General features: G+C 43.6%; 1 protein-coding gene across 1 annotated transcript in view; it reads left to right on the forward strand.

Annotated features, from left to right (window-relative positions):
* LOC140211023 (cyclic GMP-AMP synthase-like) overlaps nt 1-17,086 on the forward strand; it is a 43,720-nt gene extending 26,634 nt beyond the window's left edge. The window contains exons 4-5 of the mRNA XM_072280378.1: nt 10,130-10,400; nt 16,750-17,086. Of these exons, the coding sequence (XP_072136479.1) occupies nt 10,130-10,400; nt 16,750-17,086 (608 nt within the window). The remainder of the gene's footprint in view (nt 1-10,129; nt 10,401-16,749) is intronic.
* Nucleotides 17,087-17,277: the final 191 nt, after the last annotated feature.

A 17,277-nucleotide genomic window follows, 5' to 3' on the forward strand; every position in this document is an offset into this window, starting at 1 on the left:
AATGGTAGTGTAGTGGTTAGCACAGCACTATTACAGCTTGGGGTGTTGGGAGTACAGAGTTCAATTCTAATGGCCTCAATAAGAAATTTGTACATTGCTCCCTGAGAATGTGTGGGTTTCCTCTGGGTGCTCTGGTTTCCTCCCACAGTCCAAAGACATACAGGTTGGTAGGTTAATTGGTCATAGTAAGATTTTCCTGTGATTAGGGTAGGGTTGAGTAGTTGTGTTGCTGGGTGGTGCAGCTCATTGAGCCAGAAGGATCTGTTCCATGCCGTATCTCTAAATAAATATATAAATATGTACAAAGATAATTGAGAAACTTAGAATAAGATGCGATGAAATGCAATAATGCTTCAAGAACATCATAGTTTAAATTACTTTCTTATTTGGGTTTTGGAATGTGATTCCTCACTGTGTATAAAAGATGCATTAAGGGAAGAGACCATTAGTGATTCTTCCCAGTGCCAATTATATAAGCGCTAATAAAGTTCTATATACTCTTGAAACACCTTGGTTTCCTTGGCTGCATAAGTCTAGGGAAGACATTCTCGAGTCCCGCCAAACTTGTGAGATTGAGACGGCTTGTCCCACCCCAAACCCCGGTTTGTGTAGATGCCGTGTAATTTGCTACCCTGTTACAAATTAGTGCCACGAAATGACAGATAGTACACTGCATACAATTAAAGGAATTATATTTATGAATCGTAACTTAAAGGGTTAGTAAAGAATAACAAAAAGAAAAGGTCCCATTCTAATTAAACAGTCAAATGTGTACAAATTGGAGCTCATCTTGAACTTCTCTGTCACTCACGTGCTGGGCCCTCGGTCAGTGTGAACCCCTACACCACCTTCCGAACGTCACTCACAATCCATCTCGAACAAATGGGTTTCCCACCGGTTCTCCCCAACATCTTCTCTCTTCATGTCCCGACGAACAAAAGCCCAAGACCAACCTTATTGTCCCTCACCAAGTAAACCTCCTCCTATTTGGAAAGCACATACTCCACATTATCCCTTATCTTCAACAATAACCCAAACAGGGTGAAAGCAGAACAGACTGCTAAGTGAAATACCTACAGCATAACAGTACAGATGTGAACCAGGGCATTACACTCTCTTTGGTTGTCTTAGTAATTGTTCTCCCTTAACACTAGTAACTAGGTGATTCGAATTTGAGTTAACTGGCAAAAGTACCCCGGTGAAGCATACCTTGGTAGTCATGATAAAGGCTCATGGCCCGAAACATCAGCCATAAGATATAGGAGCAGAATTAGACCACTTGGCCCAATGAGTCTGCTCCGCTATTCCTTCATGGCTGATCCGTGTCCCTCTCAGCCCCAGTCTCCTGCTCTTCACCCCATATCCCTTCATGCCCTGACTAATCAAGAACCTATCAACTTCTGCCTTAAATATACCCAATGTCTTGGCCTCCACAGCCACCTGTAGCGACGAATTCCATAGATTCACCCCTCTCCGGCTAAAGAAATTCTTCTTCATCTCCATTCTAAAAGGACATCCATCTATTCTGAGCCTGCGTCCTCTGGTCTTAGACTCCACCACCATTCTCTCCACATCCACTCTATTGAGGTCTTTCAACATTTGATAGGTTTCAATTAGGTTGCCCCTCATTCTCCTGGATCCAGTGAGTAGAGGCCCAGAACCATCAAATGCTCCTCATATGACAAGCTGTTCAATACCGGAATCAATTTTTCTGCATGAGAACTCTCAAGTCCCTTTGCACCTTGGATTTTTGAATTTTCTCTCCATTTAAAGAATAGACTATGCTTTTATTTCGTCTACCAAAGTGCATGATCATACACTCCTGACACTATCTGCAATTTCTTTACCCATTTTCCTAATTTGTCTGAGTCCTGCAGTCTCTGCTTCCTCAAGACTACCTGCTCCTCCACCTACCTTTGTGTTGTCAGCAAATTTTGCAACGAAGTCATCAATTCCATTGCCTGAATCATTGACACACAACATAAAAAGAAGCAATTCCAACACAGATCCATGTAGAACACCACTAGTCACCGGCAGCCAACAAGAAAAGGCTCCCTTTATTCTCACTCTTTGCCTCCTGCCAATCAGCTAATTCTCTATCCACCCTAGTATCTTTCTTGTGATACAATGGGTTCTTGTTAAGCAGCCTCATGTGTGGCATCTTGTCAAAGGCTTTCTGAAAATCCATTTCTTCTTTGTCTAAGACGCACAATATGCTGGAGGAATTCAGCAAGCCAAGCAGCATCTAGGAAAAGAGTACAGTCGATATTTCGGGCCAAGACCCTTTGGCAGGACTGGAGAAAAAAGCTGAGGAATAGATTTAAAAGGTGGGCGGGGGTAGAGAAACACAGATGACAAGCTGGCGGCGAAGACATATTTCCAGAAAGGATACATGGCTATAGTAGTGGGTCTGGGTAAGCACGCAGAGAGCAGCAGGGATCACAGCGGGGGAGCAGCGAGAGAGGGTTTCACTGATCTCCCATCAAAGGGAAGATTTGAACTTCTTCAGGGTAGGCATCCCTGGAAGAGACTTCGCAGAGAAGTAATCCAATCACAAACAAGAGAAAATCTGCAGATGCTGGAAATCTGAGCAACACACACAAAATGCTGGAGGAACTTAGCAGGCCAGGCAGCATCTGGGAAAAGAGTATGTTGACATTACGGGCCAAAACCCTTTGGCAGGATTGGAGAAGTCTATCCTGTTTGTTATTTCTTCAAAGAATTCCAACAGATTTGTAAGGTAAGATTTTCCCTTAAGGAAACAATGCTGCCTCCAAGTACCCCAAAACCTCATCCTCAGCAATTGACTCCAACATCTTTCCAACCACTGAGGTTAGGCTAAATGGCCTATAATTTCTTTTGCCTTTTTTTCTCCCTCAAAGAGCAGAGCGACAATTGCAATTTTACAGTCCTCTAGAACAATACCAGAATCTGTTAACTCTTGAAAGATTAATAATAATGCCTCCACAATCCCTTCAGCCACCTCTTTCAGAACCATGAGGTGTAAACCACTGGTCCAGGTGACTTACTTACCTTTGGACCTTTCAGCTTCTCAAGCACCTTCTCCCTAGTAATGGTAACTTTACGGACCTCTGCCCTTGACACACTCAAACTTCTGGCATATTGCTAATGTCTTCCACAATGAAGACTGAATCAAAGTACATATTCAGTTCGTCCGTCATTTCCTTGTCCACCATTACTACCTCTCCAGCATTGTTTCAAGCGGTCTGATAATCTACTCTTGCCTCCCTTTTACACTTTATATATCTGAAGAAGTTCTTTCTAATGATTTGATTTCATTTTTTTTACCAACAGAACCACCCCTCCTGCTCTGTCTACTTGCCTGTCCTTTCAATACAAAATGTATCCTTGGAGGTTAAGCTCCAGCTATAATCTTTCAGCCACAATTCTGTGAAATTCACAATGTCATACAAGCCAAACTGTAACTTTGCTACAAGTTTATCTACCTTATTCCATATACTGTGCACATTTAAACATTAACACCTTCAGTCCTTTATTCACACTTTTTGATTTTGTCTGCCTGTTACATTGCAACTCATCTTTTTATTGGAATTTTGCCCTATCATCATCCTCTCTTTGCTAGCACTCTCACTACATTCTGCCTCTGTTTGTAAACCAACTACGTTATCCTCATCATGATCACTTGAGTATCCATCCCCCTGCAAAATTACTTTAAACCCTCCCAAACAGCTCTAGCAAACTTCCCTGCTAGGATATTGGTCCCCTTTGTGTTCAGGTGTAACCCATCCCTTTTGTACAGGTCGCACCTTCCCCCGAAGAGATCCCAATGATCCATAAATCTGAACCCCTGCCTCCTGCACCAGTTCCTCAGCCATGAATACTGTGTATCTGTCAATGATCCTATCATTATCTTCACTGGTGTATGGCACAGGCAGACCTCCAGAGATGTTTGTCCTGGAAGTCCTGTTCTTCAGCTTTCTACCAAGCTCCCTAAAATCTCTCTTCAGAATGTCCTTCATCACTTTTCCTACCTATGCCTTTGGTTCCAATATGTACCAAGACTTCTGGCTGCTCCTCTCCCTCCCTTAAAATGCTGTGAACCCAATCTGAGACATCGCTGACCCTGTAACCTGGCGGGAGGACAACATACCACCTGGGTGTCTCTATCATGCCCAAAGAATCTCGTCTCTGTGAAATCTCCTATTGCCACTCTTGACTGTTTATTCATTTCCATAGATGCTGCCTAGCCTGTGGAATTCCTCCAGCATTTTGTGTGCGATGCTCTGGTGAGGCATAGTTCTGTGTACAGGTGATAGGAGTTGAAATATACTGTCCAAAAGGATAGCGGGAACAGACTTCTGGGATCAAAATGTGAGCAAAGATTGAACAGCAACTTGTGCTTATTAAAGGCATCCGTTAGTCTTGCGAGACCATGGATCTGCGCCTGGAAAGTCTTCACTCTCCAGGGCGCAGGCCTGGGCAAGGTTGTATGGAAGACCAGCAGTTACCCATGCTGCAAGTCTCCCCTCTCCACAACAGCAATGTTGTCCAAGGGAAGGGCATTAGGACCCATACAGCTTGGCACCAGTGTTGTCACAGGGCAATGTGTGATTAAGTGCCTTGCTCAAGGACACAACACGTTGCGTCGGCTGGGGCTCGAACTCACGACCTTCAGGTCGCTAGTCCAATGCCTTAACCACTTGGCCACATGCCCACACACTTGTGCTTATATAGCATATTAAAAAAAACCTCTGTAACATCCTTGTAAAATATAATTCAAAGTGCATGTAATGCACAGCACAGATAAACAGTAAACAGTACAGCAAGCAGCTCTACTGTCCTAGTGACGCAACCTCAGTGATGGCAGGGTATTAATTAGTCTCACAGCTTGAGGGAAGAAGCTGTTACTCAGTCTGGAAGTCCTATTCCTGAGGCTTCTGTACCTCCTTCCTGAAAATAGTGGGTCAAAGAGATTGTGGGATGGGTGGTAGGGATCCTCAACAATGCTTCGGGACTTTTGTATGCAACATCCCCAGCAAAAATGTCACAAATAAGGGGGAAGGAGACCCCAGTGATCCTTTCAGCAGTTTTTATTATCCTCCATAGTGTCTTGTAGTCCAATACCTTGCAGTTTCTGTTACACAAGATTGATCTTAAAAAGGGCAGCAGAACATTATGGGCTGAAGGGCCTTTACTGGGTTGTACCATTCAACATTCTATGTTCTTATTAATTAATTGCAAACGATTCTCTGAAAGAGCTGGTACAGACACCATTCTTTGAAGTACCTTTGCTGCCCTGCCCTTCATTTTCAGTTGTACTCTTGTTAGATTCGGCAAAATGTATGTAACCCAAGTCTGGTGGCTACTGAGAGATGGATATTGACAAGCGCGACTTAAATCCTGAGATGAAGAGAAAACATTTCACATTCCCGACAGTGTCATCTGCATGGAGTTTGCACATTCTCCCCATGGATTTCTCTGGTGCTCTAGCATTCTCCTCCCCCTCCTTCCCGTTCTCCCACAGTCGACTCTCCTCTCCAAACAGGTTCTTCTACCTAACATCTCCCTGTTATTTTAATTCACCCTGCTTCAGATTTTGGGCGGACGTTTGACGAAAGCGAGTGTCAGAATGGTTCGATTTTGGGCGGGAATTTGACGGAAGGTAAAACAGTACTTACTGGGGACCGGATAATCTGGAGGGAGACTCTGCTCGGCGTCTTTTTTTTGCGCTGCAGTAAAATCGTTGCGCTGAAGCCGTCTCTGTGAAGGTGCTGGAGTTGAGTCAGTAGGAAGCAGACACCGAGGGAGGCCGGGTACTCGGGGGCTGGCACGGCTCCGGCCAAGCCCAAAGGCTACCGAGGGGGAGACCCGGAGCGGCGCCGGGACCTAGCGGCGTCGCCAGTGGTGAAGCCAACAACAATCCTGCAGATCCCGGCGCCAAGAACAGTGGCAGAGGTGGAAGAATCACCGACTCCTGCAAATCTGCTGCCGTAAAGGGAAAGGGCGGCAGCAGAGCCGCGAGTGACCGGGGAGATGCCGAGGACGGGATCCGATAGTTAGGAGGGCTCAGCGCACTGTCGCCAGCGGAAGGAGCCGGAGACCTGAGCAAACTGCCGAAAATGGTGTTCTGGGATCTGCGGATTAGATCGGATGAGCGAGGTGGTGGACCATCGGGAACGATCCCAAATTTGCATCAATTAAGACATTGACAATTGGGAGTTATTAAACATAAAGGTGAGCTTTCATCTGAGCGAAAGAAATAACTTTTCAGCGCTTTTATCCTGTCCTTCCGCTGAGTGTTTTTTTATGTGAATTCCCTGGCGTAAGGGCAGATCCACATCCACCTAGCTATCCAGCGTGGAACAGGAAACCCACCGATTTAAACCTAGCGTAATAACATGACAGTTTGCAGTAACCAATTAATCTACTAACCGGTACGTCTTTGGACTGTAGGAGGAAACCGGAGTACTCAGAGGAAACCCATGCGGCTCACGGGGGAGAACCTACGAATTCCTTGCAGATGGCACCTGCATTGAACTCCGGAAGCGCCCGAGCTGTACTGAAGTCGCGCTAACATCTACGCTACCGTGGCGCCCATTTAGTTTAATATTTAGGCTTTCCGTCAGATAAGGGAATATTTTGTCACATATTTCCTCTAAGTGAAACCTTTGGGTTTTGGTTGACCCCCATCCAAACGGTTGAGGGGTATTTACCAACTATTTTATACCAATCCTCTCTGCTTGCTTCCGAACACCTGTTACCACCTAGTACACACAATGACGGCGCCAGTAGCAGTATACATTGTATGTTTAAGTACTGTATACGCTGTATATGCAATTTATGTCACCTTATATAACTACAGACTATTTTAATATTATTATGTTAATATTATTTTATATGATGTATGTGATATATGTTTTGTATGTTTTGCACCGTAATCCAAAAGAACATTGATTTGTTTAGTTGTATACATGTGTACGGTTGAATAACCATAAACTTGAGCTTTTAATTATCTTTTAGATAACTTTACCATAATATCAGCTCAAAAATACAAGTCAAGCTTGTTAGTCTTTTAATTAACAAATTATGGCACTACATGAAAATTATAACTGCACCTTCCTTGCTTTCACTGATGCAAATTGGTCTATGATGTGATCAAAGTCAGTTTTTTCAGTTTCTTCTCTACACTCAGCAGAACAAGATCACAGAGTCTGCCTTGACCCATGGAGGCTCTCAAATACAAAAGTATTAAGTATTGCTGAATGATCTCTCATAGCTGGCGATGGAAACTGCAACGATTAGCATTATCTGAATAGCACCGTGAAGATTGGGGAAGACACTGTCATCTCCATAGTGAACAATAAATCCAAGAAGCTCTTCAGGCCTTGATATTTTCATGTTGACCCACCTTGATAACAACATTCTGCAATCCAAAATTTCTTCATATAGCTGCTGTCCATCAACATCAGAGCTGTACAATTCGCCCAAATTTTCACACTTCTTCTTTAGGCGCCATAACACAGTCCCTCGACATCGAGGAGGAACCCAAACTTGGCATCAGTGTTGTGCAAACAAGCGAACCTTTCATCCATTTCTCTGTGAAGATGGTTGAGTGTTCCCTTCATGACTCTTTCCATTTCCTCCTTAGCTGTTAACCCAGCATCTCTCGAGTTCTCATCAGCCATTCATTTCTTTAGTCTCTGATGTCTTTCAACTTCAATATTCCATTCTTGACAGAGACCGACTCCTTCTTCGAGTGACTCACTGACCAACACTTCTTTTTCATCATAAAAATGATCTTGGAGGGCTTTCAAATCCAGGGCAGCATCATGGAAGTTCATGCTAAGATCCTGCAGCCTCTTTTGAATACGGTCAATGCGAATGAGTACTTTGTTCCAAAATCCTAGCAAAATCAGAAAATCGTAACTCAACATGCGGTTGTACAGCTGCCTTGCGTCACTTCTTGTTTCACTGGTCTCGTTTTCATTGTCTATCACATCCTGGAGAACTTGAAGTATCTCCTCAGGGTACTTGTTGACAGGCTTCACTGCTTCTGTCCTGCACTCCACCTGGTTTTGGACTCCGACTTAACGACCACAGGCACGGTGTTTTTGAGTTTTTCCCAGTGCTGTTTTGAATGAGAGAAAAATACGTAGAGGTTCCAAAAAATGTGACCATCATTGTATCATGCTTGGCTGCACGTACACCCACCAAGTTGAGTGAGTGATTGTCGCAATTCACAAACACTGCCAGGTTGTTTTTCTCACTAATTCTTTGATGAACACCACTTCTGTGTCCAGCCATCACAGCAGCGTTATCATAGCTCTGTGACCGACAATCTTGTAGCTCTATTTTGTCCTTCTCTAGCTGTTTTAAGATGTCGTCAACCAAGCTCTCAGCATCCTTCTGGCTTATCTGGATAAAACCAAGGAAGGGCTCTCTAACATGGACTGTTTTCCTCTCAAAATCAACTTCCACATACCTCACTACTTCTGACATCTGCTCACGGTGTGCCTGATCAGGAGTCGAGACGAACAGGAGACCATAGTACTTAGCTTTACGAATTCTTCTCAGTAAACTCTGGTGAACAGTGAATGCCATCATGTGGATGAATTCGTTCTGGACACCTGGTGAAAGGTAAGACGTGGATCCAGGATGACTTTCCAAATGAGTGAGGCCTTCTTGTATGACAGGGTCAAAGATGGCCAGTAGTTTCAGTAAGCCAAGGAAATTTCCCACATTGGAGTCATCGTCTAGCTGAAGTGACTCCCTGTGTCCTCGCAAAGTCAGGTTCTGAGTCGCAAGGAAGTTTATGCAGTGAAGGATTCTCATCAAGATATCACACCACTTCTGCTTTTCCTTCTCAACCTGTGTCAGTAACCCCTCTGTTTCCAGCTAAATTTCTTTCCATTTCTTTCCACTGTGTGAAGCAATCCCAATGATTCTTGGCATTTTCATGAACGCTAATCCTTTCAGGTGCTGCTCCAATGAGGATTGATGGTCTGACCGAGAATAGAGAAGACAACAGATACAAAATGCAGACTTTTTAGAAGGGGAATAGACCAGCCATGAGTGAGTCTCTTCCTCACCACGACCATTTCCCAATTTCCTTTTGAACCAAGTTTTGTTCATTGAGTGGTTATTTGTTGGTAGGAAAGGCCCCTCACTGTTCTGGAAATACTTCGAACCCAGCTTTATTATTTCTGTTCTCAATGCATCAGGTCAGGCAGAATTGCTTTTCCAGTATCCTTGTCGAACTTCAGAAGTCCAATGTCATGCTGTTCAATCACTTCTCGTATGACATTTCGAGGCTCTTTGACACCATCCAGTTCACTCGGTTTAGTGTCATCAGGTTCAACCTCGTCAGGTAACATCTCGTCAATAAACTCAACATCACCACCACCACCACCATCGTCTTCCCCTCCTGTCATGTCCACGTTCTCAGTGGCAGCCTCACTCTTAATCTCATCATACTTGGATTTATCTGACTTGACTTCCTCCTTGGCTTGTGATGCATTTGTACTTGATCCACCTTCGGATTCTAACATACTTGTAGCAGGTGCAGGCGACTCGATGGAATGTGTCGAACCACTTGTTCCGGGCTTTTCAAAGAAGAGCTTGAAAAACTTGCTTGACTTCTTGGCTTCCTCAGCCTCCAACTTTTGTCTCTTCCGTCCTTCAGCTCCACTTACCTTCTCCTTCGTGAAGAAACGTTTCATGGTCTTCTTACACAATGCTCTGAAATAAGGCCATCCTAGTGCAACTTACAGTGGCCAATTAGACTTTAAGCCTGCTGTCTTTAGAATGTGAGAAGCCCACATCACAGGGAGAACATGCAAGCTCCCCACGGACAGCACCTGAGGTCAGGAATGAACCAGGATCTTTGGTGCTGTTAGGAAGTGGCCCTACTCACTGCACCACTGTGCTGCCCTATTCCCAGATCTCCCAAAAGATCTGACCAGGGCGGTTAATGGTTGATTCACCATGACTTTGCTTCTTCCCGGTGACCACCGTAGAGAAATCTTGGAACTGAGTAAGGCTATTTCATGTCTAGATCCTTTCTTCTTAGATCACATTATTGTTGCAGTTAATGCCGTATTCAAAGGTTAGAGAAATCTACTATTTTCAGTGTCATTTTTTTTGACAGGACCCCATATAAAAATAAAAACGAAGAAGCCAGCAAGCTCAGCTGTGACACTCATGACTGAGGGAGAATATGGGCTGGTCTCGCTGGACATTGTGTTAGCTTCGGAAGTGAAGCCACAGAGCTGGTCACAAAGCACCACCAACGGATTGAAGATTGAAAATTGGTTGGGACGGAAGGTGAGGAGTGCATTCAGACGGGAGCCATTTTTACCTGGTGCTGAAACAAAAGCCACTTGCGAATGCACAAGGAGCCCAAACCGAATCACAGAAAGGTATGTTACAGCATTCATGTTTAAAAAAATCATTAGCCATAAATATGCCATGTCCACAATAAATAAATATTGTTGTGAGCATACACTCAGATCAAGTTCAAGTTTATTGTCATTCAACCATGCACATGTACACAATTAAGCAACACATCATGCCTCCGGGACCAAGGTGCAATACATAGAAGATATAGTCACACACAGCATATATAGTTTCAATTCAGCACATAATGCCTATAAAAAAGTATTCACCCCCTTGGAAGTTTTCATGTTTTATTGTTTTACAACATTGAATCACGGTAGGTTTAATTTGGCTTTTTTGACACTGACCAACAGAAAAAGAGTTTTTCATATCAAAGTGAAAACAGATCTCTACAAAGTGATCTAAATTAACTACAAATATAAAACACAAAATAACTAATTGCACAAGTATTTACCCCCTTCAAGTCAGTATTTAGCAGATACACCTTTGGCAGCAATTACAGCCTTGAGTCTGTGTGGGTAGGTCTCTATCAGCTTTGCACATCTGGACACTGCAATTTTTCCCCATTCCTTACAAAACTGCTCAAGCTCTGTCAGATTGCATGGGAATTATGAGTAAACAGCCCTTTTCAAGTCCAGCCACAAATTTTCAATTGGATTGAGGTCTGGACTCTGACTTGGCCACTCCAGGACATTAACATTGTTGATTTTAAGCCATTTCTGTGTTGCTTTGGCTTTATGCTTGGGGTCATTGTCCTGCTGCAAAACATATCTTCTCCCAAGACAGAGTTCTCTTGCAGACTGCATCAGGTCTCCCTCTAGGATTTCCCCGTATATACTGCATTCATTTTACCATCGATCTTCACAAAGTCTTCCAGGGCGTGAAGCCGAGAAGCATCCCTATAGCATGATGCAACCACCACCATGCTTCACAGTAGGGATAGTCCATTTTTCATGATGTGCATAGCATTTAGTCTGATGGCCAAAAAGCTCAATTTTGGTTTCATCAAACCATAGAGTCATCTTCCAGCTGACTCAGAGTCTCTCAAACGCTTCAGGCAAATTCTAGCTGAGAATTCATGTGAGTTTTTTTTCAATAGTGCTGTTCTCTTTGCCATTCTCCCATAAAGCTGCGATTGGTGAAGCACCCAGGCAACAGTTGTGGTATGCGTAGTCTCTCATATCTCAGCCACTGAAGCTTGTAACTCCTCCAGAGTTGTCATAGGTCTCTTGGTACCTCCCTCACTAGTCCCCTCTTGCATGGTCACTCAGTTTTTGAGGACGGCCTGCTCTAGGCAGATTTACAGCTGTGCCATATGCTTTACATTTCTTACTGATTGACTTAACTATACTCCAAGGGATATTCAGTGACTTGGAAATTTTCTTGTATTTACCTCCTGACTTGTGCTTTCAATAACCTTTTTGCAGAGTTGCTTGGTGTAGTTTTTGCCAGGATACTGACTCACCAGCAGTTGAACCTTCAGATATAGGTGTACTTTTGCTGCAATCCATTGAAACACCTTGACAGGTCTCCAAAAACAGACCTCCATTTAACTAATTATATTGACTTCTAAAACCAACTGGCTGCACAGTGATGATTTTGTGTGTCATATTAAAGGGACAATCAATTATTTTGTGTTTTATATTTGTAATTACTTTAGATCACTTTGTAGAGATCTGTTTTCACATTGACACGAAAGAGTCTTTTTCTGTTGATGAATGCTCAGTAGTTAATTGAAACACCTCCTCTATCTATTACAGTGGTAGTTTTTCTCAATGTCTCTTATTAGATTAGCAAAATGTGATGGAGCAACATTTGCCCATTCCTCCTTACAAAATTGCTCAAGCTGTCCCAGGTTAGTTGGGGAGTGGCAGTTGACAGTACTCTTGAGATCTTGCCAGACTTGTTGGATCAGGTTGATAGAATGAGGTGGCAGATAAATGCATAGCTGAAGAATTGGAAGGGGGGGGACAGGGATTCAGATTTTTTGATAATTAAGACCTCTACTGGGGTGGGTGGGACCTGTACAATAGGGACGAGTTGCACCTGAATCCAAGGGGGAACAATATTCTCATGGGCAGGTTTACCAGAGCTGTTGGGAGTGGTTTAAACTAATATGGTAGGGGGATGGAAACCACTATGACAGAGCTGAGGATAAGCTAGCAGGCTTACAAGTAGATGATGTAACATCCAATGATTGGGTCCAAATGCAGACAGAGCAAAGAATTAAGATGTACCACAGAAGCAAAATTCAAAAGGGTGAAGAATGCAGGACTAAAGGTGCTGTATTTAAATGTGTGTACCATTTGGACAAACTCATTGCCCAAAGCTGCCAAACAGTCCTCATATATTAACCCCTTCATTCCCGGAATCATCCTCGTGAGCTCCCTGAACTCTCCCCAATGACAACACATCCTTTCTGAGGTATGGGATCCAAACCTGTTGACAATACTCCAAGCGCAGCCTGACTAGTGTCTTGTAAAGGCTCAGCATTATCTCCTTGTGCTTATATTCCATTCCCCTCGAAATAAATGGAAACATTACATTTGCCTTCTTTACCACAGACTCAACCTATAAGTTTACCTTCTGAGAATTTTGCATGGGGACTCCCAAGTCCCTTTTCACCTCTGATGTTTGAACCTGCTCCCCATTAAGATAACAGTCTGCACTATTGTTGCTTTTACCTAAAATCCATTATCATACATTTCCCAACAGTATTCCATCTGCCACTTTTTGCCCATTCTTCCAATTTGTCTAAGTCCTGCGGCAATTGCATTGCTTCCTCAGCACTACCTACCCCTCCACCTATCTTTGTATCACCTGCAGACTTTGCTTCAAAGACATCAATTCCATGATCCAAATCTTTGAGAAACAATGTGAAAAGTAGCGGTCCCAATACTGACCCCTGAGGAACATCACTAGTCACTGGCAGCCAACCACAAAAGGCCCTCTTTATTCCCACCCACTGCTTCCTGCCTGCTAGCTATTTGTCTATCCATGCCAGTATCTTTCCTGTAACACCATAGGATTTTATCTTCTAAGCAGTCTCATGTGTGGCTGCTTTCAAATGCTTTCCAAAAATCCAAGTAAATGACATCTACTGCCTCTCCTTTGTCCACCCTGCTTGTTACTTGCTCGAAGAACTCTTAACAGATTTGTCAGGCAAGATTTCCCTTTATAGAAACCTTGCTGACTTTGACTTATTTTGTCATTAGTCTACGTGTACCCCACGGCCTGAAACGTTGACTGTACTTTTTTCCATAGGTGCTGCCTGGCCTGCTGAGTTGCTCCAGCATTTTGTGTGTGTAGCTCGGATTTCCAACATCTGCAGAATTTCTCTTATTTATGACTGTCTACTAAGGGTTCCCTTACATTAAGCTCCCTAAAAATACCTGGGTTATTACACATCACCCAATCTAAGATAGCCTTTCCCTGAGAAGGCGCAAGCACAAGCTGCTCTCAAAATCCATCTCGTAGGCATTCAACAAATTCCCTCTCTTGCAATCCGACACCAACCTGATTTTCCCAATCCTCTTTCATATTGAAGTTCCCCTTCACAATTGTGTCATTACTCTTATCGCATGCCTTTTACAGCTCCCTTTACAATCTCAACCCCATATCTTGGCTACTATTTGGAGGCCTATATATGACTCCCATAATAGTTTTTCTACCCTTGCAGTTTCTTAACTCCACCCACAAAGATTCAACATTCTCTGATCCTATGTCACCTCTTTCTAAAGATGTAATTCCATCTCTTACCAACAGACCCACACCACCATCTATGCCTTTTTGATACAAAGTATATCAACTATGGTATAACATAGCTCCCAACTATGGCCTTCTTTCTGCCATGACTCAGTGATGCCCACAATGTCGCACGATGAGTTTGTCCACCTTGTTCCAAATGCTACGTGCATTTAAATACAGTACCTTCAGTCCTGCATTCTTCACCCTTTTGAAGGTATAATTTAACTCTTTGCTCTGTCTGCCTTTGTACCCAATCATTGGCTTGTCCTTCCTTACATTCATGTTACATCCAGCTGGCTCATCCTTAGCTCTATCATAGTGGTTCCCATCCCCCTGCCATATCAGCTTTGACCGCTCCCAACAGCTCCAGTAAACCTGTCCACAAAAACATTGTTCCCCTTCAGATTCAAGTGCAACTTACCCCTTTTGTACAGGTCCCACCTTCCCCAGAAGAGGTCCCAGTTATCCAGAAGTCTTAATCCCTGCCCCCAATCCAATTTTTCAGCCACACGTTTATCAGTCATTCTATTCCTATCCTCACTGTCACATGGCACAGAAAACAATCACAAGATTACTACCTTTGGACTAGGACAAGGGAGATTTTGTTGGCCTCTACCCGGAAGGCTGAAATGAAAGAGAAGACAGGGACCAGCTTTGCAGCCTGGGTAACAGGTCTAGCTGGCTAATCAGGATTTGCCTCTCTGGGTGGAGTCTAGGAAATTGGTGCCCAAGTTCACTGGACTCTTCAAGGATCTCAAGCAAGTAAATCCAGTGGCCTAACCCCCTCCCCCCCCCCCCCCCCGCCGCCGCAGCTCCCCAGGACCCTCAAGATCAATCCCACTTTCCACATTTCCAAATTAAAACCTGTAAGCACCAGTTCTTTAGCCCCACCACCACATAGATTTGTCGATGAGAACATGTCTTCACCATAAAAAGAATTCTGGTTTCATGAACTGTTTGGGGTGTTCGACAGTTCCTCATGGACTGTGAAGGATTCGGACCCAAGAAATGGTGCTGGGTTCCTGAAAGAGACATCTTGGATCTGGCTACCATCATCGACTCTCTGAGCAACCAGGGCCATCAGAAGTCAGCCATGGGGGAAGGGGTCCCAGTACGATATGCATCCGTCAGCTTCTGGAGTTGAGGTGCTCTGACTCTCTGGAACATGGAGAGCAGGTGAGGCCCTTTAAGGATTCAGGCCTGCCTTGCTAATTGGCAGCCATGTCTTGGTGCCAGCAATTTAATATTTGAAGAACATCTGAACTGAGGTTCAGTGCTTAATTGTTAGCTCTCCTTCGGATTCTTGCCTAGCCTTTCCCTTAGAACTCTCTCCTCTTTTCGACTCGTATTGTGTCTCATTTCTAGTCTCAGATAGTCCAACACTTGTGCCCTAACCCATCCTTGTCACAGTCACCTTCACTATGTTTTACACTGGGGATGATGTTACCTGGCTGATGCGCAGTATCAGATTTAGGCCACACATAACACCTATTGTTGAGGCCAAAAAGTTTGACTTTAGTCTCATCCAACCTCAAGACCTTCTTCCACATCTTTACAATATTTCTAACTGATGCTTTGCAAGGTCTTGAGGGCATATGCTCTTCTTTTTTAGCCGAGGCTTTTTTTCTACCCACTCTTCATTAAATACTCTTTTGTGCAAGGCCTTAGAGATTCTGGAGCCATCAACTTCATCTTGCAGCCACTGACCACAGTATGGTGTACATACTTTGATAACAAATTTACTCTGTAATGAATTGCTTAGTATTAATGGTACACAAGACAAGTTTTTCACTGTAAGTGTGACAATAATATTTTTTTACCAATTTAGATGAGGTGCAGGGGCCGTGACAAGATGGAGTGGAGGTTCAATTGTTTGTTCTTGTTGTAGAAGAGCTCTGTTCTAGAGTAATATAACAGTGGGATAGAAGCTGTTCTTGAGCTTGCTGGTATGTTGTTTTCAACCTTTTTTTAATCTGTGATGGAAGGGGGAGAAAAGAGACTATCCAGGGCGGGAGACTTGTAGTGTGGTACTGTTTCAGTATATCCTGTAAGGACACGTGGAAGGAGAATCAGTGAGGGAGTCTTTAAATGGTCAGGTCTGATCCTCCGTTTAACCGCAAACTCTGTGCACGGAGATCGTGACGAGAAGTGGTAAGTCAGGGTGATTTTATTTCTCAAGGGTCCCACGCCTGCTGAGAGGCACTAACTGGGAGCAGGTCTGCCTGTGAGACACAGTGCACACTGAAAATCGTCACAATGCCAGCGAAAGTACCAAGTTGCATGGACTGACAGGTGCTACTCTGGGTTTTTGATTTCTCAGAATGGATGGTTACTGGGCTACACAAGCAGACTTTGTGCCTGGTGCTGTTGTAGAGTAAAGGAGCTAGGAATGCCTCCTTGGGTTATAATCCCATACTCCTGCCTCTGTGTTATCATGATGTGTGCATTGTGGGTATGTTTTTGTCCCTTCCCACTGTAGGATAGCTTGTTGATACTGTTCACATTGATTCTTGATATTTAAAAACGTGCAGTGTGACTTCTGAGGTTGTGATTTCAATGGCTTACAATTCGGGGAAGATGGGCAAAAATTGGCATGTTGCACTGAAACTGCTTCCCCTTTTATAGGAGATCTTGTTTGAAGCTTTTGAAAAACCTCATTGAGAAACTGAAGGAGAAGCATCCTCATATATTGGCACACGTCTGCTCATACCACGCAAAGACAACTCTGCTCCACGCATGCGTCAAAAGACCCAGCGACGACATGTGGCGTCTTGAAGACCTTGCTGACTGCTTCCTGCAGCTGTTAGATGACTTCACTGAACATCTGAAAAGTGCAAACCTTCCTCACTTCTTCATCCCCACATGCAATCTCTACGGCCCTCAGAAATTTAATTCAAAAAGTAGAATTCGCCCACTAGAATTCATTGAGAAAGAACAAATAACTTTCCTATCTTCAGGGTAAGTCAGGGTGATTCGGACTGAGATTTTAATAAGTGGCAACATAAGTTGCTTAAATATCAGTATCAAATCTCATATCTCATGAGTATTATTAGAATAGGAGTACCCAACAATGATGGGAACCTGGATAAACTTCAGGTGAGGTACAAAGTACAAAGTAAATTCATTACCTAACTACATGTATGTCAGCAGACA

Source organism: Mobula birostris, chromosome 2 (assembly GCF_030028105.1).
Source record: "Mobula birostris isolate sMobBir1 chromosome 2, sMobBir1.hap1, whole genome shotgun sequence".
NCBI lineage: Eukaryota > Metazoa > Chordata > Chondrichthyes > Myliobatiformes > Myliobatidae > Mobula > Mobula birostris.